The sequence below is a fragment of the Phascolarctos cinereus genome, unplaced genomic scaffold (genome assembly GCF_003287225.1).
Source record: "Phascolarctos cinereus isolate Bilbo 61053 unplaced genomic scaffold, phaCin_HiC Scaffold_5;HRSCAF=322, whole genome shotgun sequence".
Classification (NCBI taxonomy): Eukaryota; Metazoa; Chordata; class Mammalia; order Diprotodontia; family Phascolarctidae; genus Phascolarctos; species Phascolarctos cinereus.
In genome coordinates this window covers 323717195-323743892 of record NW_027555958.1, presented here as the reverse complement: position 1 = coordinate 323743892, position 26698 = coordinate 323717195, and the positions used below count along the sequence as shown (strand labels likewise).

The following is a 26698-nucleotide window of genomic DNA, read 5'->3' as shown; positions in this document are numbered from 1 at the left end:
TAAATAAGACAATTAACCAAAAGGAAACAGTACAATATTAGGTAATCTGATTTCTAATTAGATGAGAGATTAGGGCCTTTCCAAGTTGGGAAGGAGAGAGCAAACAGGTGTAATTCCCTGGATTCAGAAAAGGATGTGTCTCATTCCCCAGAGTGCCTGTAAATAATCAAGGGAATGTGGAAACAATAACCGATTAATCAGTATGGGGCCAGTTTTCAGATAAGACATATGGGTTGCTTAAAATGTACAGTTGTGAGAAAACTCTCTTTGGATCTGACTCAGTTTCTGGTGAGCATAAACTAGTTCCTTAGTTAAGGGTCTCTAAACAGCAGGTAGAAATGATTTAGTTTCCCACCTATGCAGGGCTAGGTTCAAATGACATAACAAAGTTTTCTCCCAATTCTCAATTGAATTAAGTTTTTGCACAGAAGGAAATTGGAGAGGAAATTGGACTAAACCCATAATTGAATAGAAGGGGAACTAAGCTAGCTCCAGAATTGAGTCACAAGATGGAATCAGTGTGGTTCACTCACGTCTCTCAATTTCTTCAGTACTTAAGTGATGAGGAAGTGACATCAACATTCTGAGCTCTTAGTCCCCTGAGCATCCCAAGTCTTTAAGTAGTATTTCACTATCCTTTAAGGGAAAAATATCTTAAAATGCATGGGGGAAGGGATTAAGATATTGTTCCTACAATCCCAAAGGTAACCAAAAAAGATCATTATAGGAAAAAATAAACCATTTGTAAAAAAAATACCATTTTTATTTTTTCATAGTGGCAAAGAACTGAAAACTAAGGGGGTACCCATCAATTAGAGAATGGCTGACCAAAATATAATATATGAATATAACAATATTATTGCACTCTAAGAAATGATGAAAGGGATAGTTTCAGACAGATCTGGGAAGAATAATTGCATGAACTGATTTAGTGTGAAGTAAGCAGAATAAAAACAATTTATACAGTGTCAGTGACATAAAGGCAAATACTGTGACAGACTTTAAAACTCTGATCAGTGATTGAATAGTGATGAAATATGCTAGCTACCTCTTGACAAAGAGATGATAGCCAGGATGCAAAATGAAATGTTAAGGATTTTTTGTTTTTTTGTTTTGTTTTGTTTTCTTTATCTTTTTCATATGAGGGAATTGAAAAGGACAGAAAATAAATGCTCATTGAAAAAGAATGAAATTAAATTTAAAAAAAGAAAGTGCACAGTGCTTTTAGTAATTCCAAGCTTCTTCCCTAAATGAAGATTTTCTGTTTTAACATTGATGTTCCAACTAAGCTGTATGATTGCAGGTCATAGACTGTTAAAGTTTCTGGAGAATTAATGTTACTTATCACCCAAAGAGCCACAGAGAGGCTCCTGGTTAACAAGTAGGCTGTAGGCTATTGCTAAGAAAGAATTATATATGAGAAGCAACGTGAAGATATCATCACACACATATACATGTATACACATACATATACATAAAACCAGCAGAAAAGGCCAACTGATTATGTAGCTAGAGCAAGGGATAAATGATAGCATGTGCCCCTTGCTCTCCCCACTCCCCCACATACCCCAGCTACATTTTGATACACACAATGTGAAGAAATCTAAAGGAAGCCCTCCCCCACCCCCATCCCATTCGGCGCACTGTGTAGGATTTATAGAAGAACAGTCAAAACTTTGATAGACTTAGCCCTTCTCAGCCATGCAGAGATCTAAGACCTATCCAAAAATCTCATGATGGAAAATGCTATCCACATACAAAGAAGGAACTATGGAGTTTGAACGCATACCAAAGCATAGTATTTGCTCTTTTATTCTCCTTCTATTTTGTTTTGTTTCCTCTCTTTCTTGTGGTTCCTTCTGTTGGTTCTAATTCTTCCTTACAACATGACTTATGTGAAAATATGTTTAATAGGAATGTATGTATATAACCTATATTGGATTGCGAGCCATCTTGGGAAGGAAGGGGAGAAAAATTTAAAACTCAAAAGCTTATTGAAGTGATTGCTGATAAATCAAAATAAATTAATAAATTAAAAAAAAAATAACCATAGTCAAGTGTTCCAACACATAATAGGTTTACTTCTGGAAAGATTGCCCACATTGATGAAATCATTGATCCTTTTAAGTAAATCTCTAGATTATAGGAATTATTATCCTGTTATTCTCAGTACGTTCAAACCACCTCTAAAGTGTTGTGTTAGGTTCCAGATGTCACATTTTAAGGTAGACATTGATATATTGAGCCATATCCTAAAGAAGGCAAAATGGGATGGTAAAATAGAAGCCTTGTCAGAAGATGGATGTTTAAAGAAAGTAGGTATATTTTTGTCCCCCTGAAAGAGGAGTTAAGGAGGGCCATAATAGCTATATTCAAATGTTTTAAAGGCTACTATTTAAAAATAAATTGTGGCTGACCTTATTATCCCTATGTTGAGGATATCCTTGATAAAAATTAAGTCAAAGTAGACAGGATTTTGCAGATGTTGTTCTGCAGCAACTAAATGTTCACAAACAGGTAGGAAAAGTGTAATAAATACAAGATCTGACTTCATATGTGTTACTTAAAAAAAAAAAGATTTGATTGAATAAAAGACATGGCATGCCATTTATTAAGCACTTGTGTGCCAGGAGTTTGTTCTAAGTGCTGGGGATACAAATACAAGCAAAAAACCAAAACAAAACAAAAGAACCAATCTCTGCCATCAAAGGGCCTATACATCCTAATGGAGAAAGATAACACACAAAAGAGAAGGGGAAAGGGGCATGCAGGGAGAATGAACCCATGTAGGTCCATGGTGCCAAAGTCAGGAAAGTTGGAAGCAAAGCCGGAAGGGACTCACAAAAACAAACAAACAAAAAATTCACACACAGAGAAAAGGGAAGCTAGGTGGCACAGTGGATAGAGTACTGAGCTTGGAATCGGGAAGACTCATCTTTCTGAGTTTAAATCTGGCTTCAGACACTTACTAGCTGTGTGACCCTGGGCAAGCCCCTTAACCCTGTTTGCCTCAGTTTACTCATCTGTAAAATGAGGTGCAGAAGGAAATGATAAACCACTCCAGTATCTTTGCCAAGAAAACCCCAAATGGGTTTGTGAAGAATCAGATACAACTGAAATGACTGAACAACAGTTATCATCTATAAATAGGACACTGGTTGTGGAATCAGGAAAATATGGGTTCAAACCACATCTCATACACTTAATAGCTGTAAAGTGATTTACCCTGGACTTTTTTTTTCTGTAAAGAAGAAATGGGAGGGAAAAAAAGTGGGAGAAGGGGTCAGCATGATGGAAGGCTGTTCCGTGATAAGAAGGTCACAGACTGATGCATGTTCCCAGGTGAGGAGACTAGTTATTCAAGCATGCTGGCAAAGTCCAGAAAGTCAGAAGCAGTACTGGGAAGGGAATGAAAATTGAATCTGAAAGACTGTCCAACAAGATATCTCTTCTATATAAGTTGAGATTATAAAAGATTACTTGATTACCAAGTTACAAGATAGACTTATCTAATGATTCTCTGATTATTGAGTAATAAGGCTTAAAACAGAAAGCCATGCACATATCCAACAACTATAAGGAAATAGGAGTGTTATAGAGTTATATAAATGGAGCACATTTTAATTGTATGGGTTGAAGATTGTAGTCAAAACACATTCCTCTTAGGCTGCCATTCAGACAAAAGCTTTTAAGTTTAAGAAAATGAACAATAATGCAAATGAAATGAATAGTGAAGAAAGAAACTTAGTGCAAACTTTTGTTGGTTTGATTGTTACTTTAAAAATCAGTTGCATAATATTAAAATTACTAGAAAGGTAGCCAGTGCAGATGAGGATGCAGCAGCTAAATACCCTGATGCTCTGAAGAACATAGTCAAAGGAGGTGGATACACTGATAAGCAAATTTTTAATGTAGGTAAAACAGGCTTATTCTGGAGAGAAAAAAAATTATCTTCCAGAACTTATATTTCTAAGAAAGAAAAAACTCATCGTGGATTTAAAGTGTCTAGGGATTAATTGACATTTTTTTAAAAGTAACCTAGAAAGGAATTTTAAATTAAAACCAGTGTTGTTGGGTTTTTTTTAATAAGCAGTCTTAAAATACTCGTGCTCTGAGAGATTATAACAATAATTTCAAGTTCTTTAGTGGTGGCATAAAAAAGCATGGATGACTAAACCTGTTTTTGAAGACAGGTTTTCAAGTTATTTTAGCACAGTTGTTGAAAGATATTGCAAGGACAATAAAATTACATTTAAAGCATTACTGATTTTAAATAATGCTGCATATAATCCAACTACATTTGGTTCATTATGTGAGAATGTAAAAATCATTTATTTTTGCCTCCAAACACAAAATCTTTCCCCTAGACCAATAAACCCTTGTAATATTTAAGACATACTACTTTTTAAAAAAATCTTTTGAATGAGTATTTGCTAAAATTACAGGAGATGCTGTAATTTCCTTACCTGACTCCTGTAAAAATTGTAACATCAAAGATGCTATCAAAAATATTTGTCATGTTTAGCACTAAATAACAGCAAGTGATATGTGTATAATGTAGAGGTGCCCCTATGGGCAGACAGTGATTTGGGAGGCTTTTCCCCTAAGAAGCAGGCAGTGACAGCTATAACAACAATTATTAGGAGAAAACTTGGTTTTGATGAACTAGAAAATGATGCTCAGTACATACTCTGAAGAATTGACTGTATTTATTTAGATCAACAGCAGGTGTTTAGAGAAACAGGTAAAGTGTAAATGAAGTTCACTCTCAAAGAATTTATGGTTACCTTTCAGGCAATAAAAATAATGAAGCAAAAAATTAGGGATACCTACATTGATCAAAGCATGCAGATTCACCAAGATATGGATAAAACTCTGCACCCAATGAATATATGAAGATTTAAAGAAAGAGAAGACAATTCAGTTGATGTTGCTAAAAACATTTTAACACAGTAACAACATTTTCATCATCTCAAGTATAGGCTTATCTTTAGGTATGATTTTCAGGAATTTTTTAATTTTTAAAATTTTGCTTTGTATAACTTTTTACTTTGTAATAAATTTGGGTAAGAAAGACATTTTTCTTATCCGTTGTTATAATATTAACAGATTAAAAATTAACTGATTAAAACATTAAGCTTATTTTTGAAAATTCTCATTATTTTCACTGGGATCAAACCGGTTATTGTATTTTACATATAATTTTACCCTGAAATAGTGCAAATGTGAATGATGTAGCCACTTCACAGGATTAATGATAATGATTTGCACTAATCAGAACCTAACTGTGCTGGGCACCTACCCCTTGCTTGAAAAACTTCGATAAGGAAAATTAAAGAAAAGAAAAAAACTTCAATAAGGGAGAACCCATCACCTCTCAAAGCAGTCCATTCCACTTTTGGGTAGCTCAGATTGTTGGGAAGTTATTCCTGTTATGAACCCAAATTTGCTTCTTCATAACTTCCTTCTGCCTCCATTTCTATCTTTTGAGACTAGACAGAACAAATCTAACCTCTCTTCCACATGACAGCCATTCACCTATTTAAGCACAGCAATCACGTCCCCTTGAAACTCCAGGTTAACATCAGTTGATGTGAATTTGTTGAGAGCTTACCCTGTACTAACCACCAGGCCAAGTTCTGAGGATAAAGAGATCAAAGTAAAACAGTTCCTACTCAATAAGCATTTATTCAAATGTAAAAGAGGAGTAGAGGACAGAATATTTACAAAATGAATGAAAGGTAGTTTGTGGAAGGGTTGCACAAGCAGCCACAAGAGCCAAGAAAAGTGTCATGTGAAAGATGATTCTTGAGCTCAGTCTTGAAGAAAACCAAGAGGTAAGGGAGGAAGTGCATGGGGAAAGCTTGTAAACATCAGATGAAATATCCCGTGGTGGGGAATAGGGAGTAGGCCAATATAACTAGATCACAAAGTGTGAGGAGGGTGGGAAAATGTAAAATAATGGAAATGTAGAGAGGGGTCAAGTTGTAAAGAGACTTAAATGTCCAGATCTGTATTGGTGAGTTTTCTGTGCATTCACATCAGATTCTTCATCCAACTACCATTTTTTCTCCTCATTGGAATTATTTACTTTTTTCAGAACTTCATTCTTAAGGATTTTAAATCCTTCCTCAGTTGACTTACCTTTTAGAACTTTAGTTCCTTGAACCCTACCTATATTTCCTTTGAGTCCATTGAAGTGTGACTTCCCAAAATGTGTCAGACACATGCCTAGATTTCATGTCCTTTATCACAGACTCTAAGAGGGATTATTCACTTCTTCCAAGGCTTCCATTACTTCCATCCCAAGAAAAGCTCGGTAATTGAAGTCCCTTATCATCATAGCATACCTCTGTGTGAGGCTCATGATATGTTTCCTAATTCTTTTGTCTGTTTCCTCTTTTTGTATAGGTGATCTATGATAAATACCGAGGAAAGCCTCTTTTGTTTCTCTATTAGTTGATCTAAAGATCAACATAATTTCCATCAAATTTCCCTCCCTGGTTCCTGGATTTTCTCATATGAATGTTCTTTCTTAATGTACTATGTTTCCCCAACCCATGCTTTTTACTAGTTCTGTTTCTTTTGTAAAAGATACACATTCAGAGTCATATTGTAGACAAGGTTTTCATCCAAATGATACCTTGGAAGTTAAATTTGCCTCCTTGCATTAAGACCTTTAGTTACTCTTGCTTATTGCCTAAATATTGGGCATTTATTTGTAGATATTTGAGGCTGTTGGTTTTGCTATTGAGTCCTTTCTTGGATTTTGTCTCCTGAATTTAAGACAATCTCAGCCGGCATCCTTCTATAAATGAAAGAGGGATTCCCTACAAATGGCTAAATTCTATATGTCTTCCTATTAGAGGATTGCTGATTATGTTGCTAATTGTGTGAAAAATTGTGCAGCATGTTCAGTAATCACAAGTGCTCCCTGATAGAAAAGCCCATCATTTCAACCCCAGTATTCTCTCTCTCAGTCATAGAATTCCATAATCTCAGAAGAACCAGATCAAGTCTGCAGTGAGTATAAGAAAGCGGTGGCATATTACCAATGTTGACTTATGCACACATAGTTATAGGGAAGACATTGTTAAGGATCAATTAGAGCATAAAATGAGATTGACCAGTAATGTTGCAAGACAGATAACAGCTGAATAGCTCAGATGTTATACTTGTATCTATAAAAAACATTCTTGCAGATCAGGCTTTCTAAGGCTAGAAAGGAAATTAGAACTATATACATATTGACCCTTATGTAAAAAAAAACAGCATCAAAATCCTCCCCGACCCTACCCCATTCCCTCCAAAATATACAGGATTTTTCTCTGATTAGGAGATACGAAATCTAACATTTTTTTTTGGTATTTAGTTAAAGTTGATATGGCTACTTTTAACAAATTGTAAATAATTTGACGTATGTTAAAGATGGGGATGGGAGGGGCAGCTAGGTGGTGCAGTGGATGGAGCACCAGCCCTGAAGTCAGGAGGACCTGAGTTCAAACCCGACCTCAGACCAAAGACTTGACGCTTACTAGCTGCGTGACCCTGGGCAAGTCGCTTAACCCCAACTGCCTAAAAAAACAAAAACAACAACAACAACAAAGATGGGGATGGGAACTAGACCTGTAATGTCATTAGTATAGAGAACTAGGTAAGAAAACTTCTGTACCAATGCAGATTAGCACCTTCCTTGTAATTTAAAATGTTAGCTACCTGGAGGATGGAGAGGTTAAATAACTTGCCCAAACAGCCAAGTTATGTCGTTAAAGCAGTCAGCAAGAACTTATTAAGCACCTATTATGTGCCCAGTACAGTTCCAAACATTGGAGGTGCGAGGACAAGGAATGAAACAGTCCCTACTTGTAAGGAATTTACATTCTATCAGAAGAGAAAACAAGTACTTAGAGATATGTGCAATATTTAAAGTAAATAAATACAAATATACACAAAATGGTTAAACATAAGGTAGTTTAGGGGGAATCCAGAAAAGCATCATATAGAAGATGGTGCTTGAGCAGTGTCTTAAAGGAAGAGAGAGGCTGTATGAGGTGGAGGAAAAGAAAGAGGCAGACAGGCATGTGGAACAGCTAGTGTAAAGGCACAGAGACAGGAGATGGGGTGTGACAAATGAGGAGCAGAAAAGGATGGTTTGGTGCTCTGTCTCAGAGTGTGGAAGGAGAGTTTCCAGTAAGACTGGAAAGGTAGATTGGGGTCAGGCTATAACAAGCTTTAAAAGCTGAACAGAAATTTATATTTTACTTTGGAGGCATTAGGGAGCCACTGGAGTTAATTGAGTAGGAGGGTCACAAGGTTAAATCTGCATTTAAGAAAAATTACTTTGGCACCTGTATATGTATAGGATGGACTGCAGTAGCAAGAGATGAGACCAGGAGGCCAATTAGGAGATCATTGCAGCGATATAGGTGAGAGGTGATAAAGACCTGAAGTAAGATAGTATCTGTGTGAATGGAGAGAAAGGGGTAGGCTGGATGCTAGAGATGTTGCAGAAGTCTATAGAAAGGGCAATATTTTGGCAACTTGGTTGGGTGTGTGGTATGAGGGAGACTAAAGAGTCCAAGATAGTGCTGAGATTTTGAACCTGGGAGATAGAGGGGCTTGGGAATAGGAACAGGGATTGCACTAAGGAAAAGTTTAGGCCATGGTGGACCTTAAATACCAGGTGGAGGAGTTTGAACTTTTTTTGGTAGGCAGTTGAAAGCCACTGAAGATTTTGAAACAGAGAAGTGACCAGATCAGATTTTTGCATAATGAAGATTAACTAGACAGCAGTATGAAGGAGATATATATAGATATAGATATATGTATGTATGTATATGTATGTGTGCATGCATGTGTATATATACATGTGTATATACATATATATGTATATGTATGTATATAAGAGGAATTAATGAGATGTGAATATAAAGTAAATTTACCACTAGGAGACTCTGAAACATCCCCAGAAATTTAGTAGCTGGCACATTGCAGTCTCATGTAGAATATAAAACTATTAACTTGACATTTTGTTTCCTCAAGGGTTGAGACAATGTGAAAGAGGACCCAGAAGGTTTGGGAGAAAATTCACTGCCCTAGCACCTGTCCCCATAGCAGTAGCTATGGAACAAAAGAAAAAAGACCCATTATTGGGAAGCTCCCTGCCAAGCATTGGCTTTTCCCACAGGGTTTCTCTTTACCCATTGGGTTTATATACCCTTTGGTAATTGTTATTGTTTGTCCTTCTTCACAAAGGGTACCATGGCATCAGGAAGGTGATGCTACAACTTGCAAGTGAATTGGATTTAAGTGAGGGAGGGCTGTGCAAAGTCACCAGCCTCACTTTCTCCTCATGGGTCATCTGGGTCCAGTGGCAAGATATAAATCAGGACAACTGGAAATAGCCTCATACCCTTTGGTAATAAGCCTTGGGCTAATGCCCTAATTAAAGAAATCAAAGAAGGTATACTCAAAACTAAGTAATAGGCCTTAAAAAAAAAAACCTCTTCTCTCTCTCTCTCTCTCACTCTCTCTCACTCTCTCTCTCTCACACACACACACACACACACACACACACACACAATGTTCATTTTCATGAGGTTCCTTCTAGAAGGCAGTTATTTAAATATATTTAATAGGTTCATAAATATAGAACTATAAGGGACCTCACAGGCCAGCCCTCTCATTTTGTAGATGAGGAAACTGAGGCTTAGCAATTAAGTGACTTGCCCAGAGTCTCACATAGTATTTGAACCCTGTGTCGTCTGACTCCAGAGCCAGTTCTCTTTCCTTTGCTAGGAAGAAAGGAACCAGTTGAGGAAGATAGAGATATCTACTATTGATATGAAGGAGTGATTTGGCAATAATTAATATGGCCAAGATAAATATTAATTTTGTAGGCCAAGTAAAATTTAAATGATTTTATGATTTTTCACTGTATATGTTTTCTGTAATGGCCTGGTTTATAAGTAGGAAGGACCTTCCTTACATAGCATGAGCTGGCCCTTTGCTTTATAAAGTCCCTAGAACTCCTAATTCTCACCTGACTGGAGGGCTTTTATTTTAAGTGCATTTCAGTTATTCTATCCCCTTTCAGTCTTCTGGGAATGCCACACCAGCAGCTTCTTTGGAACATCAGACATAAACAAGTCCTGCAATAAAGATTAGGCTTTTTTGATTGTTCTGTGTTAGGTACCTAGAGAGTAGTTTAACTACAGAAAAGGATTACATATTCTCTGCTAGAAAACTTTACTAGTGCCTACTTAATAAGGATAAGAGAGTTCCCATAATATCTAGGCTTAATGCCAAAGTTCTTCTGAAAGAGCCTTTTGTTTTAAGCTAGTGAGGTCATAGAAGTGAAAGCTGAGTCCCAGAAGATTTAGCTATTTCCTGGAACTTACTACTAAGGATAAATAAAGCTTTGGAAATAAGTCCTACTTTAAGAGACCAGCTCTAAAGGAAAACATGACCATTTTAGTTATTACCAGTTTGTTCTAAGATATGGGAGATTGGCTAGGCTAAGTCTTAGAATAAAGCCCCTGACTATTCAAAAGGAACTTGAAGGTACTTATTTAAATCCAAAAGGTTTAGGAATAGGGCAGCATCTCTAACCTGAACAGTGGGTAAGATACCCAGAATAAGGATCCTTGCCTTACAGAAACCTTGGGTCTCATCAAGAATACTTTAAACTAATGAACTAATTAACTCATAGGAAGATATGGGCAGACACGTTTGTTGTTATTGTTTTTATTTTCTTCTCCTTTCTATCATACTTGTCTTAAGTTCAGGGAATACTGTTAGGGAACAAGCCTTTTCTGAGGGTTCAGTGACTTGTCTTTTGTAAAATGTAAGCTCCTTAAGGACAAAACTACTTCATTTTTGCCTCTGAATCCACTTAGCACAGTGTGTTGGGGGTAGTAGGCACTTAAACGTTTGTTGAATTTAAATCAGTCTTTTGTAGTTAATAAGATTTTCAAGCAAGGACTTCTAGAATGTATCTTCTACTTTGGCAGATCTAGTGTCTGATCCCTAAGCTTTAGAATTTGAGAAGCTCACTTTTATTAGTTTACCCAAGAGTAACTAGCCTCTCAGGAAGGCAGTCATGTTTATGAAAATAATAACATGATTTAGAAGCCATAATATCACTCTATTAATATACAACAGAGAATGTACCTTTATACCAACTATAATACTTCTGTCAGCTATCTAAAGCACCCCTTTTTCCAGCATCAGTGTACCCAGAAAACTAAATCAGTTTCAAAGAGGCTGCTTAGTGACCATGGCATCAGAGATTAGGAAGTCAGTAATCTCATGGGATAAGCATAGGAAGTCAGAGAATCTCATATCCAAGTAGTGGTAGACTTTGGGATATTATCACTGCCCCAACATGAAATACAAATATTTAGACACTAGAAAGCTACACCAGGGGCAGCTAGGTGGCGCAGTGGATAGAGCTCCAGCCTTGGAATCAGGAGGACCTGAGTTCAAATCTGGCCTCAGACACATAACACTTACTAGCTGTGTGACCCTAGGCAAGTCACTTAACCCCATTGCCTAGCCAAAAAAAAAAAAAAAAAAGAAAGCTACACCAGCCGCTTTGCAGGTCCTCAAACACATCTCCAATCTTTGTACTGGATGTCCTGCCATAACTAGAATGTTCTCCCTCTTCACTTTTGCCTCTGAGTTTCCCTAGCTTCCTTCAGAACTCAGCTCAAGTCCAGCCTTTTACAAAATGCCTTTCTCATTCCCTAAAGTTGATAATATTTCTACCTCTGAGATTACCTTCCATCTACCTTGAATGTATCTTATATGTACCTAGATATTTATATCTTGTGCCTCCTCATTAGATTGTGATCTCATTAATAGCATGGATTTAGTGTTTGCCTCTCTGTTTATCTTCAGCATTTAGTACAGTGCCTGACAGATAAGTACATAATAAATGCTCATTTGCTGAATGAATAAACATTGACAGATTCTTTACTATCCATCTCTATTTTTTTTTCAATATTCCTTGTTAATTATCAAGTGCTTTTGTCATGAAATTAGTTGATGTTGGACATGTTACAATTAATCATATTCATTTCAGTTTAACAAACATAACATACTCACCATGCTAGCCACTAAACAGGTATGAATAATACTTTAATTTCATCAGCCATATTTATACATTATCTGAGGCTTAGTAATTTCCTCAGAAATTTCCATATGATACATATTTTATGTTAGCTTCAGTGTTAAAGGGTAGCATTCTGACCCTGTTTCTAAACTCTTCCAGTATACCCTTTTTATCCCCATAGCTACCATGCATTAACTATTCAATCAGCAAATATTTTTGCTGTGAGCTTGGTATAGTAGACAGAGGTCTGTACTTAGGGGAATCATAAAGATCTGAGTTCAGATCCTGCTTCAGACACTAGTCACTCAACAAGCATTTATTAAGTCCTTATTATATGCCAAGCATGTAATTGGGTATTGGGTATGCAAAAAAGGACAGGCAAAAATAGAAATTGTAATATTATAATTAGAAGAACTACAAGTAGACCAGACCAGTGTAGCGGATCAGAGTGCATGGAGGGGAATGATGCATAACAAGATTTACAAGATAGGAAAGGACCGAGTTTTAAAGAGCATTAAATGCCAAACAGAGAAGATTATATTTGATCGTGGAGATGATAGGGACCCCCCTGTAGGGAGGTGATATGATCTGACCTACATTTTAGGAAAATCTGAGTGGAGGAATGATTGGAATGGGAAGAGAGAGACTTGGTGCAGGGATACACTGTTTACAAGGTAATTGTAATAATCTGGGTTAGTTGAAGAGAGCCTGAACTTGAGTTTTATTTATATGAGTAGACAGAAGGGGGTATATGGGAGAGATGTTGTAATGGTAGAAATGGGGTTTGGCAACAAATTGGATATGTAGGATAATGGGTCAAGAATTATACCAGGTTACAAATCTGAAAGGGGAGGATGATGGTGCCTTGACACTAATAGGGAAGTTTAGAAAAGTAAAAAGTGGTGGTAAGGGGTGGGGAAGATTTTTTTTTTAAGTTCTGTTTTAGATATGTTGAGCTTGAGTTACCAAAAAGTGAATTGGTAATATATGACTTGTAGCTCAGGGCTAGGGCTAGATATAAAGATCTAAGGATCACCTATATAGAGATATAGAGATAATCACTGAACCCATGGGAGCTAATAAGATTCAGTAAGATAGTATAAATGAAAAGAGGAAAGAGCCTTGGAACAACCACATTAAGTGGGCTTGATATGGAATACCAGCCAGCAATGAAGACTGAGATGGAGCAGTCAAAGATCAGTCAGCCAGTCGGTAAACATTAAGAGCCGACTATGTGCCAGGAGCTGTGCTAAATGTTGGAGAGAAAATGTTACAAAAATTTAGAAAGGAGAATCTGGAGGTTGATTGCTGTAGAAAATGAAGAAGAATGAAGATTGAGAAAAGGCCATTTAGACTTGGCAATTAGGAGATCATTGATAACCTTGGAGAGGGAAGTTTCAGTTCAATAATGAGGTCAGAAGCCAGGGTATGAAAGGAAGTGAGAGGAGAAGTAGAGCCACTGAGTATAGATGGCTTTCTCAAGGACTTCAGCTATGAAGAGGAGGAAAAATAACAGAAAGATGACCAGCAGGGATGGCAGGACCATGTGGGGTTCTTTAAGAATGGAGGAGATGGGCTTGTTTGTGGGCAGTAGGAAATGATCCAGTAGATAGGAAGAGATTAAAAATTAGGGAGTAGCTAGTATAGGGGATGCAGTTTGGTAGAGAAGTTGAAAGGAGATGGAATTAAGATTATCTCTCAGGCTTGGCTTTTGAAATGAGAAAGGTCACATCTTCATCTGATATTGAAGTGAAGGAGGCAATAATGGAAGATGTGTAAATGATGAGGAAGGTGAAGGGGGGAGCTCTCAATGAATGCTTTTAATTTTTTCAGTGAAGTATGAAGTGATGTCATCAGCTGAGAGTTTGCTGGCCTGATAGAGGAAATTAGACAACTACTTTGGAGAGTAAGAGAGCAAATCAATTAGGATTACTAACTTGTAAGACCCTAGGCAAGTTACTTAACCTATCTAAGTCTTACTTTCCTCATCTGTAAAATGGAAATGATAATAGTACCTACCTCACAGAGTTCTGAGGATCAAGTGAGATAATATATGTGACACCGTAAAGTGTTATATAAATGTGAGCTATTACTGTGTGCAGAATACTGTTAGACCTTATGGGGAATCCAAAGCAGTATAAAAATTGATACCTTTACAAAGTCTATGGGTTAGTTAGGGAAGTGAGGCATACACACTTGAACAGTTCATTCACAATACAAAGTAATATAGTAAGTGCAAAATAAGTGGTACAAATGAGAAATGTAATAGTAATCTAAATGCAATACATAAGAAAACCTAGATTTTGGGGTTATCATTGTCATTAGCAAATAGTTATTAAGTATCTGCTGCATGTAAGACACTACTAAGTGTTATTACTGTCTAGGTGCGTCAGAACACAAAGAAGGCAGTGTGTTTTTGCATAAGAAGATTATAATTTAAAGGAGGGACAAAAAACCAAAATAGCTTTATTTAGCTATATAACTATAACTATATAAAAACAATATTAACCATAATGATTTTTTTGGTCTAGGCTTATAATTTTATCACTGTATAAAATTGCCGTCATGAAAACTCCTCTCCATTGATGAAGTGGTTTTTTGTTTTAGGAAGTTGGCTTGGAGCCCAGAGAGGTTAAATGACTTGCTTATGGTCACATTCACTATAGTGTGATGAGAGGCAGGACTGAACCCAGATTTCTTGACTCCAAGGCAGGCCCTCTATTCCACTCTACCATTATTTCCTGTCTTAAAGTGATAATATAGTTGAGCATCTGTTAGAGCTGACTTGATCCAATAGAGATAATTGTAAAAAACCATTCACCATTTTCCTCATTAAGGCTTAAATTAATGTCATCAGCGTCCAGGAATTCTCTGAAAAAGGTAATAAACCAAATCTAAGCTTTATCTCACGTTATGGTACATAATGTTTCTCCCTGAGCTCTCTTTCTGTCTATTTCCATTCTTCATCTCCTTTTTTTGTTTCCTTCTTTAGTACCTGATTAATAGCAAAGATCTTATGTAGAGATTTCCCTGATTTTTTTCCTTCCCAGCTCAGTTGGTCATTTCATTTCCCTTCAGAGTTGCATAAAGTAATAAAAGTTCTCTGTACTTCTTTTTATTAATTCTCTTTTTTAAATTATTAACTTTAAAAACATGAACATTTCCTAATACAAAGAAATGAAAAAGAGAATCGTATACAAAATTGTGAATCTCTTATTACATACGGCTAAGAGTTTTTTAAAGCATTTATTAAATATAACATGATAATACCAACACTGCCTTGCTTGTCACTGTGCCCTTGTGAACTTCCCTTCTGTTCTCTCCTTTATATTTTTAAAATGATTTTTCATTGGTGCTCTTTTCTTCCCTTTTGGCATCATCATCAGTGCTCACTCTCTCCTTACAGCTCTCTCTCCCTTTCCACAAAAAGTAAAAGCTCTCTTATAAGAGATTCCCTGTACTTCTGCAGAGGAAAAAAAAATAGTTCCAGCTTGAAATGACTGTCACCAACAAAGTCTGTGTGCAGGATTCCAACCTGCACACAGACTAAGATTACCTACATTCCCCTTTATTAGGTAGTTTATCTTACAGTTTCAGGTTGGGGGGGAGCAAAAAGTGGAGTCCCCTACTCTTTGCTAAGTAACCACCTTGGTACATTTCATATCGCAAAATATATTCCTAGTTCCCCTAAAAATATATATAAAGAAAAATTATCTGTAATTTTTCATTTCCAATTCTGGGACTGAAGGCAAACCTTTTTTTTCCCCTTAAACAAGAGCTGTTATAAATAAGAGTAGTTCTCCTGAACTGTCATAGAATCTTAAAACAACACCTGGATGGGACTATAGAAGCCATCTATTGCAACACCCTTGTTTTACAGATGGAGAAACCAATGCCCAGAAAGATATAGTGATTTGCTCAAGGATACGAGGGTAGTAAGTGGCAGACCTGGGACTCTAATCCAACATTCTTCCTACTGTAGGAGGAATGGGAAGGGAACAGACATTTATTTAGTGCCTACTGTGTGCCAGGCACTTTGCTAAGCCACTTTACAAAGATTATCTTGTTTAATCCTCATAACAACCCTGGGAGGTAGTTGCTATTATTATTCTCATTTTACATTTGAAGAAACTGAAGCAGACAGAGGTGAAGTGACTTGCCTAGGGTTACACAGCCATTAAGTGTCTGAGGCTAAATTTTAACTAAGGTCTTCCTGACTCTGGGTCCAGCACTATATTCATTATATCACTGTACCAGGATAACTTTCCAGCTGAATTTGATCAAGTAGCACATCCAAGATGCATCCTACCTTTTGTAAACAAATCAACCAGCACCATTTTCAAAACCTAAGAGAGGAGAGTAAAGATGAACCCATTACCATCCTTCTAACATGTGGAAGAGGAATGCAAAAGACAGTAGGAAATTCATTAACCTGCAAGTACAACTATGGTAGCTTGTTGTACTTTCCCTTTTAATAAAATTCAGGATGTCAGATGGGAACTAGGAATAATAGGCTAGTGTTGAACTAGGTATCAATATTTTCCCAGAAAAATAGTATTACTTTAGAAAATCCAAAGGCTTATCTCTTATGTTTGTTGGGGAAAATAACTCTGGAATCTAACCAGAGTGGACAGAAGTTTATATGTTAATTTCAGATTTAGTTTTAAAATAGCTAAGTTCAACTTTGGTTCCTGAAGGATGAATTCCATCCCTCTGCCATCTTATAGTCACCCTCTCACTGATTTTTCTTAGCTGCTTGTGCTATTGAAATATCACCCTCAAACAACTAGTTCTTTTGGGAGGATGCACAACTAACCTGAATTTTGGAGTTTCAAATATAGAAAGTTCTTCAGAATCCTTCTTATATAGCCACTTGTCAGTTATTATACAGAATAATTAAGAAAAGTAGTTTACATGATCCAGAATGGTTGATAATCTAAAAATTCTTTTTATTTGACTTTGGGTACGTTAGAGAGGCGGTGTTGCATAATAGATAGAGAGCTGACTTTAAAGTTAGAATGACCTCTAATGTTTATCAGGTATGTGACTCTGGGCAAGTCACTTAACTTTTCAGTGCCCTAAACAATGCTATAAGACTATTAAATTGCAGAGAAGATGCCATCCTTATTTGGTTGAACTTTTCTAACCTTTAGCTTCCTTCTATCAGTGAAGTCACAGGTCCAGTCCCTACCCTGTGGAGTACATTGTATTATTTTTATTTTGCTACAGGTTTGCCTAATTATTTTATGTAAGGTGATAGAAAAATCAATGTGAATTCGTTTATCATACCTCATTTGCTCAAGAATAAAGTAGTTTAGATTACAAATGGGTTACGCGCTGGTAATATGTATACATATAATTAAGAATTTTCTCCTTCATTCATTCTAGATTGGACACATTATGGTTGTTGTATGACTGTTACCTAAATGTTAAATTTCATGATGCTTATGTTTCAGGAAAGTATCTGAGACAAAAGAGAATTGACTTTCAGCTTCCCTATGATATCCTCTGGCAATGGAAACACAATCAGGTATAAAGAACATGATTCTTTGCATTTTATTCTAATGTCGAAAGAGAAAAATTAAAGCCTTTGTCCCTTACCTACTTGTTGTGTTGTCATTTTAACAAGTATTAAGAAAAGTCCCTGTGAAGGTTAGAGACTGAGAAAAATTAATTTGCACTTACTTTTTAACTTGGCTTATTTGCCTTTGACCTGTGCTGAGAAATGATGGTAGGTCCTAGATTTCCAAATGGACCCTTCTCTAGTACAACTATAGACTTTTATTTTGGTAGCAAGACTGTTCTGCAAAGATCCTCTGTGAGGCAAGTCTCTGGAGAATTCAGATGTACTGCCAACAGGATGAAGAAATTTTAGGCCTTATTTTTGTTGGCTTTTCCCCAGTAGTGTGGAATTTATTATTCACTTGCAAACTAAGATTATTCTACTAAAGAAAACAAAGAAAATATTTAACACTTAAATTGGGGAGGGGGGGACACTTTAAATACATGAGAAACTAAAAATAGGAAGATCTTTTTTGTTCTTCCTTTTCTAATTAAAAAGTTTTCACCACTAATTTTCTCATTAGGCTTCTGCCCTGGACCCAGGCCTTACAGCAAGAAATAACTATGGGAAAACAGGACTAACTATGCAAATGAGCTGGATATACTCCCAGCCTGTACCAAAATGCCATCAAAGTTTAATCTTAAAAGGACAGAAGCTGTTGACTTTTCCCTTTCTGTGCTATTTAGCAACTTCCCTTTTTGATTCTGAGAGGATCATTATGTTAGATTATAATCAACTGGAAGACCATCTAATACTGAAGGAAAATCAGTATTTTAATACATGCACTGAGAAATTATAGTGGGCTTAGTTCTAAGCAAATTAATAAATATTCCTTTCTAACTTGAGAGTTGGCATGTTATAGTGGATAGAGAGCTGCCTCAAAGTCAGGAAGACCAGGGTTCAGATTCTGCCTCTCACACATATTAGCTGTATGATACTGGACAGAGCAGTTAACTTCTCAGTGCTCTACACAGTTATCTTAAGACTATAACTTTCTGGAAGTTCCCTGTGCAATTGAAATCACAGTTCTAGAACCTGATCCTTTCCCGCTTGAGCTAAGAAGCTGTTTTATGTTATCCTCTCAGCAGAGGTGTTGGCAGCCAAACTCCTGAGTGTGCTTGAACCAGATTAAAATATAATTGGGAAATGTTTAACAAAATAAATAAAAATACAGCATAGATGGTGTTCATTTGTGGTTTTTCTAAGTCAGTTTTATGCCCACAGAGATCTGTTTCTATATAAGTTTGACCCCTCTGTTCTACAGCATAATGTTACCAGACTGCCTGACCTCTAGTACGTTCTTGGTTGCATTTATAAATATTTAAATGTGAGAGCTCCCTTCTCAGGACTTTCATTCACTAATTCATTAATTTAACTAGAAAGGGAACATTACCTTTCTCCCAATTCTGAGTCTGAATACCTACAGTCATCTACTACAATCCTATGCACCTAGACCACCCAACTAATCCAGTAGAAAGTCTTCTGCATGCCTCTTCCCTCACCCCACCCCTCCCCACACCCTGATGGCTAAGAGAATATTGATATCTCTTTATTCTTGAGGTTCTGGTTAAGGCTATCAGACAAAATGCCACTCAGTTCTTTACATAATTCTGGCTTCTCCTAGTGATTTCAATTCTTTGTCCCCATCTTCTAGTGAAGGTTCCCTCTATCCAAAGTTAAAACTTCAGCAAGAGTTGTCTTCAAGCATATTCTACACAGAAATTCTTTTAAAATATTTCCATGTGAGCAGAGTTTACTGATAATTTCCTGTCTTTGTAGTGTTTGTTGCTACTGACTGACATTTGAAGTTAAATGCTGTATCAAGACATTTCTTTTCTTCTTCTTCTAGCTATATAAAAAGCCAGATGTCCCACTATACAAAAAAATCCGTTCAAGTGAGTAACTTGTAACTATCAAAGGACTCTGATGACTTTTGTCTGCATTTGTTCTTAACCTACTTCTATCCCCTTTTATTTTCTGCTTCCATCTCATCCCATCCTCCTAATTTTCCATAGCTTTACTGTTGAAAAATGATATTTTATACTGACTGACATACTTCTCTTTCCTCCCTCCTCAAGATGTCTACGTTGATGTCAAACCTCTTTCTGGCTATGAGGCTACCACCTGCAACTGTAAAAAACCAGATGATGGCAATAGGAAGGGTTGTATGGATGACTGCCTCAACAGGTAATATTCATCATCATCGTTATAACTGGCATTTGTATAGTGCATGAACATTTGAAAAGTACTTTTTACACATTATCATCTCATCTGAGCCTTACATTAACCCTAAAGGTAATTGTTATCATTATTCCCCAAAACAAGTTTAGAGAAGTGAAATTACTTGCCTCAGATCTTCTGACCCTGAAACTATGCATCTGTGATTAGCCATACTACTACAACTAAAGGAGACTAATTCTTTGAAATGTAAATTAAATAAGATGCATAACATTAGATAAATGAAATAAGTCAAATTGGCTTCAAATAACTTACAAACTTACCTAGAATATAGCTAGTATAGAATACAAAATATCAACAGAAGTTATAGCATGAATACTTTAGGTTAGAAAAAAGAGATTTTAGAATTCTTCTTGACCACTTGTTGACCAATATTAATTACCGTCTGTCTGAAATGCTTTAATCCTGCCTGGAGGTAGTAGGCTGGAAAAAAAATTTTTTTTTTAGGTAATCTGATTTTTTTAACTTTATCAATTTATTTTGATTTATCAACAATCACTTCCAGTGATTGTAAAAGACTTAACTACTTTGATCAAGACCTATGATGAAAAATGCTTTCCACCTCCAAAGAGAGAACTGATGAACTCTGAGTGCAGATTGAAACATACTTAGTATTTTCACTTTCTTTAATAAATGTTTGTTGAATGAATTTAAAAAAAAAAAAGAAATGGAGTAGTCAAAGGTTGTCTCGTGGAAAAGGTTGACCTTAAAGAAATCGGTAGGATTTGGATGAGAACAACACTTCAGGCGAGGAGAATATAATGAGAAAAAATGTAATGTCTGTGGCAATTCAATGAGCTGTACCTAACTAGTAGATCAACCTAACTAGAACAGTGGGGAAATTACTAAAGAATATTGTATTCTGACCTCCAGTATCTTCCTTTCTGTCTGTTCTCCCACTCTGTTCTCTTTGCTCTGGGTTCATTTTCTTCCATTCATAATCTTGGCCCTAGCTTGACCACCCTAGAATCTCAGTCAGATGGGAACCATTTAGTACATCCTGTGCCTAAACAAGATTCCCCTTTTCAATCTACTTAACAAAGAGTCATCCAGCCTTTCCTTGAAATCTCCAGTGATAGGAACACTTACCATCTCCTAAGGTAGCCTATTCCATTTTGGGGTGGCTCCATTTATTAGGAAGTTTTTTTTTTTACACCAAGCCTAAATGTATTTACCTCTTTTCAGCTTCCCTAGTTCTGTTCTCTGTGACCAAAAAGAAACAAGTCTTAATTCTCCTTCAAGTGCTTGAAGGTAGTTGTCAAGTCTCCCCCAAGTTTTCTCCATGCTAAACCTGCCAGAACTTTTAGCAGTTCTTATGTAACTCAATCTTAAAGTCCAACCCTTCTTACCATTCTGGTCACCTTTCTCTGAGGGTCATCGTGGGTGCTCTGAAGAAGTGCTTGGGCAATGCTTTTATTTCAGTTCTTAAGTCTTTCAAGGTTGCTTTTCTTTACAGTGATGTTGTCCCATATCAGTTGGTCTCCTGGTTTTGTTCAGTTTGCTCTATCAGTCTGTAATTCCAAAAATTCTCTAAAACAATCTTTTTTGTTATATCTATCTGTGCAGTAATATTTCATTACGTTCATATACCACAGTTTGTTTAACCAGTCTTCAGTTGATGGTCACCCACTTAAATTTCCAGATCCTTTTTTTTTTCCTTTTAATCTCCCTTCAGGGTCAGGGAGTTTGTTTTGCTTGTAACTGTTTCTTCCTTGGTATTATTTCACCTCCTCTCTCCTCCTTACCCCCATCCCATCTGTTTCCATACTGAGTTGGTATATTTTCACACCTTTCTCTGTGCATGTGTGTGTGTTAAACTTTTTCTTGTCTGATTCAGCTACGAGTCAGATTTACCTGATACCCATCCCTCCTAGCCCTTCCCCCATGTTTGTATGCTGCTCTTCTCATGCATTCCAGTTATGAATGGAAAAAGCATTTATTAAGCACTTACTAAGTATCAGACACAGGTGAAGAAACCAAGGCCCAGAGAAATGAAGTGATTTGTTCAAGGATAAGTAGTAAATGGCAGAGCTGGGACTCTAAATCCAACATTCGTTCTTACTGTAGGGGGGAGGCAAAGGGAACAAGAATTTATTAAGCACATACTGTGTGCCAGGCATTATAGTAAGCACTTTACAAATATCACATCAATTGATCCTCACAACCTTGGAAGTTGGATGTTATTATTGTTTTCATTTTAGAGTTGAGGACACTGAGGCAGGTGGAGATTAAGTGACTTACCCAAGATCACACAGCTAATAAATGTCTGAGGCCAGATGTGAATTCAGGTCTTCCTAACTCCAGGCCCAGAACTCTATCTACTATGTCACATAGCTGCCCATGAGAAATAGTAAATTCTTCTTCCTATCCATGCTAGCATATTCCTTTTATTTTGCCTTTTCTTTCTTAAGATCTTCTTATGGTCCTCTGTCTTATTTAACTTCCTCATTTTGTTCTGAACGGACACTTGTTTCTTCTCCTCCATTAGGATATTAGCAGTTGTTCATCTTATAACTCCTTCCACTTGTTCAGATTTAACTTTCTAGGTTTCCCTTGACTCTTGTCTTTATACTTCAAAGTTTTGGCTCAGTTATGGTCTTTTTATCAATAGTTCTTAAAAGATCTCTATTCCACTGAAAGTACGTTTTTTTGCACTATAGGATTATGCTTAGCTTTTTAGAATGTTAGTCTTGGTTGTATGTAATTCTGAATATTTTGTGTAATTCAAAATCTCTTCTCCTTTATATGAGAAGCTGCCAGGTCTTCTGTGTATCTGGCTGTAGATGCTTGGTACTTTAACTATTTGATTTTGGCTACTTGCCGTATTTTTTCTTTGATGTGGAAGCTTTGGATTTTGCCTGTGACATTTCCTGGGACTTTTCTTTTTAGGGTTTTTTTGATCAGTAGATTTATATATATATTTTCACTTTGCCCTCCGATTTTAATGGGTCTGAGCAATTTTCATCGATGATTTCTTGAAATATAGTGTCTCGGGCTTTTTTTTTCCTCTTCTTAAAAGAAAATCATACTTTTCAAGAAGTCCAGTGATACCTAATTTTCTCTTTTTGACTTGTTTTCTGGGACATTTGTTTTTGATAACAGATACCTTATATTTTATCCTCTTTTTTTGCATCTTAGTTTTTTTCCCCTAATATTTGTTGCTATCTCTTGGAGTCATTGGTTTCTGTTTAGCCTTTACTAATTTTCAGGAAGTCCTTTAACTCAGGAAAAGTTTACCTTTTTTTCTAAGCTGTTTATTTATTCTTCCACTTCTTTCCTCTAGAACTTTTATTTCATTTTTTTATCTATTCATTTCTTATAGATATTTACATAGTTCTTGTTGAAAATCCATTTTAGTCCCTGCTTGCTATAGCTGTGGGTTTATTCTACCCTGTTTAGTTGGAATTTTGGGTTTCTTTAAATCTATCATGATTCCTCCTACTATTCAATATCTTTTGTTTATTCATCTTTCCAGTTTTAGTTCCTTAATTGGAGCTTTGTGCTAGGGCCAGGTTCTGCTTCCTTTTTGCCCTTGTGGCTGAAGTAGTTGTTTCTGCTTAATCTCAACCTTGGTCACCTGGGTTCTATCTTGATGTCTACTTATCATGATTAGTACCCCCTCAATCTTTAAGGTTCCATGCTCTACATCTTAAGAGCCCTGTATGGCATCTCAGGACTGAGTGCTAGGAATCTCAGAGGCTATAGGTGTGTAATTTCCCAATCTGAATGCTGGTTTGACTACAGGCACAGCACATTGGTTGTCAAAACTCAGTCTTTCTAGCTTTTTGGGGGCAGCCTGCCTAGGAGTATAGAGCCTTATAGGTTACATATGTCTTTAGCCAGTCTCTGCTACACTGGGAGACCACCACCTTGTTTCTCTGAGCTCTGGCATCAGCAAGAGCACCTACTACTTGTAGGCTTCTGGCTGATGTTTTTGTACAGTTCTGGGGTAGAAAAAGTCACTTTATAAAGTTACTTATTGTATTTCTTGATTATTTTTGACATGGTACTATTTTTAGATTTTTGCTAGATTTAGGCTTATGCCCTTGGCCTCTCTCCAGATAGTCATCTTGGCTAAAAGCCTTACAATACTTTCCATACCTCAACAGATGTGGAATCTCCCCAGTGTAGAAATTCCTTCTATAACCACAACCTACAACCCAGCTGTACTTCATCCTGTTTGATTCTTATCCTTGTCCTACCATAAATCCTCCATAGAGATCAATCCAGTGAACTAGAGACCTTCCAGCATTTCACAGATACTGGTCAATATTCAGATTTTCTGTGTGTTATCATTCATTCTCACTAAATGAACAGTCTATCTCATTTTGTAGTCATTTGTCCTTATTGGACACCCAGTAGATCTTATGAAAGCTGGGATTTAACCTCTGATTCTTTTTCTCCTCAGAATGATCTTTGCTGAGTGCTCCCCCAATACCTGCCCCTGTGGGGAGCAGTGCTGTAATCAGAGGATACAAAGGCATGAGTGGGTACAGTGTCTTGAGCGGTTCCGAGCTGAGGAGAAGGGCTGGGGGATCCGGACCAAAGAACCTTTGAAAGCTGGCCAGTTCATCATCGAATACTTGGGAGAAGTTGTCAGTGAGCAGGAGTTCAGGTACAGTAAGTCCAGTCAGGAAAATGTTAGATGTTAAGACAAAACATTTGGTTTTACTTTAAACTCTAAGCTAATTTAATCTTCGTGCATTCTTCCTTTCTTCAGGAACCGAATGATTGAACAATACCATAATCACAGTGACCACTACTGCCTAAATCTGGACAGTGGAATGGTGATTGACAGCTACCGCATGGGCAATGAGGCCCGGTTCATCAACCACAGCTGTAACCCAAATTGTGAAATGCAGAAATGGTAAGGAAGAGGGAAGGTAGAGCCAAAGGACTGATGAATCAAGTGGTATCTTGCACAGCCAGGAAACTCTGGTTATCATTAATACTCCAGGGATTCTTGATTTCCCTAGTGTGGAAACTCCATCACCAATGCAGACTGCAACCTGTCTATAAATTATAGTCCTCTAGATTTAGAAATTGAGTATGGACAACTCTTCAGAAGGCAAATTAAGTGAATTCCCTTGATCTCACTAGTTAAATATTCCATTTCCATAACCTATTCCAAGAAAAGCATTTAAAATTGATGGTTAACTTCAGGAACCTTTGAGTAAGGAACCAGTTTGGCATTTAATCAGTTCATTTATCGAGTATTAAGTATATGTTATTTGCCAACTCTATGTTTGGCACTGAAAAGGATTTAAGAAAAATGTGGAACTCATTCCCTGCACTCCCAAAAGTTTATAACTTATAAGAATTCACAGCTATAAGTGTCATTCTTTCTACAACAAACCTGACCAGTGGTCGTCTAGCCTTTCGTTGAATACCTTTCAGTAAGGGAGGAGGGAAAGGTAGTGGCACAGTGGATAAAGCATTGGGCTTGAAGTCAGGCATACCTGAGTTCAAATCCAGCTTTGGACACTTACTAGCTATGTGACCCTGAACCCTGTTTGTCTAAGTTTCTTCATCTGTAAAATGAACTGGAGAATAAAATAGCAAACCATTCCAATATCTTTGCCAAGAAGACCCCTAATGAGGTCATGAAGAGTTGGACATGACTGAAAAACTACTAAATAAGTGAGGGAGAACTTACAGTCTTTCAAAGCAAGACATAACACTTCAGGTAGCTTTAATTGTTATGAAATTTCTCCTTAGTAAAGCCTAAATTTGACTCTTGACAACTTTCATACATTTCTCCTAGTTCCATCCTGTGGGGCCAAACAGAGTAAGTCTTATTCCTCTCCTACATGACAACTTTTCAAATACCTAGACACATCTGTCAGGCCAAGGTCCTTCCCTATCATGGTAATCCTTTTGTGGATGCTCTTTAGCTTATTCATGTCTTTACTAAAATGTGGTGGTGACAAGAACTGAACACAGTACTGCAGATGTGACCAGAATAAATGCAACTAGATCTGTCATATGCCTAAACCTGATCACTTTGCCTTTTTGATACAGCATGAAATTACATTAGTGTTTTTGACTTCCTAATCAACCTTTTGATGCTGGATTTGCAGGACACTAAAATCTCCAAATCTTTTTCATGGTCCCACTTCTCTTACATTTTACTTCTGACACTGATTTTTTTTTTCCAAATTAAAATGTGACTTCATCCCCATAAAATGTCCCATTATTTGATTTGGGCCAATAATCTAGCCTGTCCATATCTTTTTCAACCCTAAGTTTCATCTCATGTGATAGTTATCCCTCTTAGTTTTGTATCATCTGCAAATTCAATAAGCATTCCACCTACTCCTTTAAGTTATTAAGAAGAGAAAAAGAAACATAAACTTAAATACTAAAACAGAAATACAAAGTAAGAAAACGGAAAAAAAGCATTGACGTGCACAGCAGAAAGCGAGAGGATTTGAAATATATAGCAATAAATTTCCATTTCAAAAAAGCCTATATAATAAATACTACACATTGTGTTCAGAGCTATCCATCTTTTCTTTGCTTCCTTGTTTTCTCTTATTCTCAGCTGTACACTTTTTACTTTGTTCCTCCCTTCCTTCCCATCCTTCCCCAAGAAAGGTACAGTTAAATACAGAAGTAGATGTATGTATATGTATGTATATATGTGTATATACATATATACACATACATGTATATACCTACATACATATACCAGGATATCCATAATCATACTCATATATAGATATATACCTTCATATGCATCTGTGTAAGACTATACTATACTTGTTTGTCCTCTGTTTCTC

At 36.7% G+C, this 26698-nt stretch overlaps 1 protein-coding gene across 2 annotated transcripts in view; it reads left to right on the top strand.

Moving 5' to 3' along the window:
• ASH1L (ASH1 like histone lysine methyltransferase) overlaps positions 1 to 26698 on the top strand; it is a 237167-nt gene that overhangs the window by 158909 nt on the left and 51560 nt on the right. For both annotated transcript variants that reach the window (XM_020991583.2, XM_020991582.2), the window contains exons 8-12: positions 17572 to 17645; positions 19528 to 19573; positions 19757 to 19865; positions 24325 to 24531; positions 24637 to 24783. In XM_020991583.2, coding sequence (XP_020847242.1) covers positions 17572 to 17645; positions 19528 to 19573; positions 19757 to 19865; positions 24325 to 24531; positions 24637 to 24783 — 583 coding nt within the window. The remainder of the gene's footprint in view (positions 1 to 17571; positions 17646 to 19527; positions 19574 to 19756; positions 19866 to 24324; positions 24532 to 24636; positions 24784 to 26698) is intronic.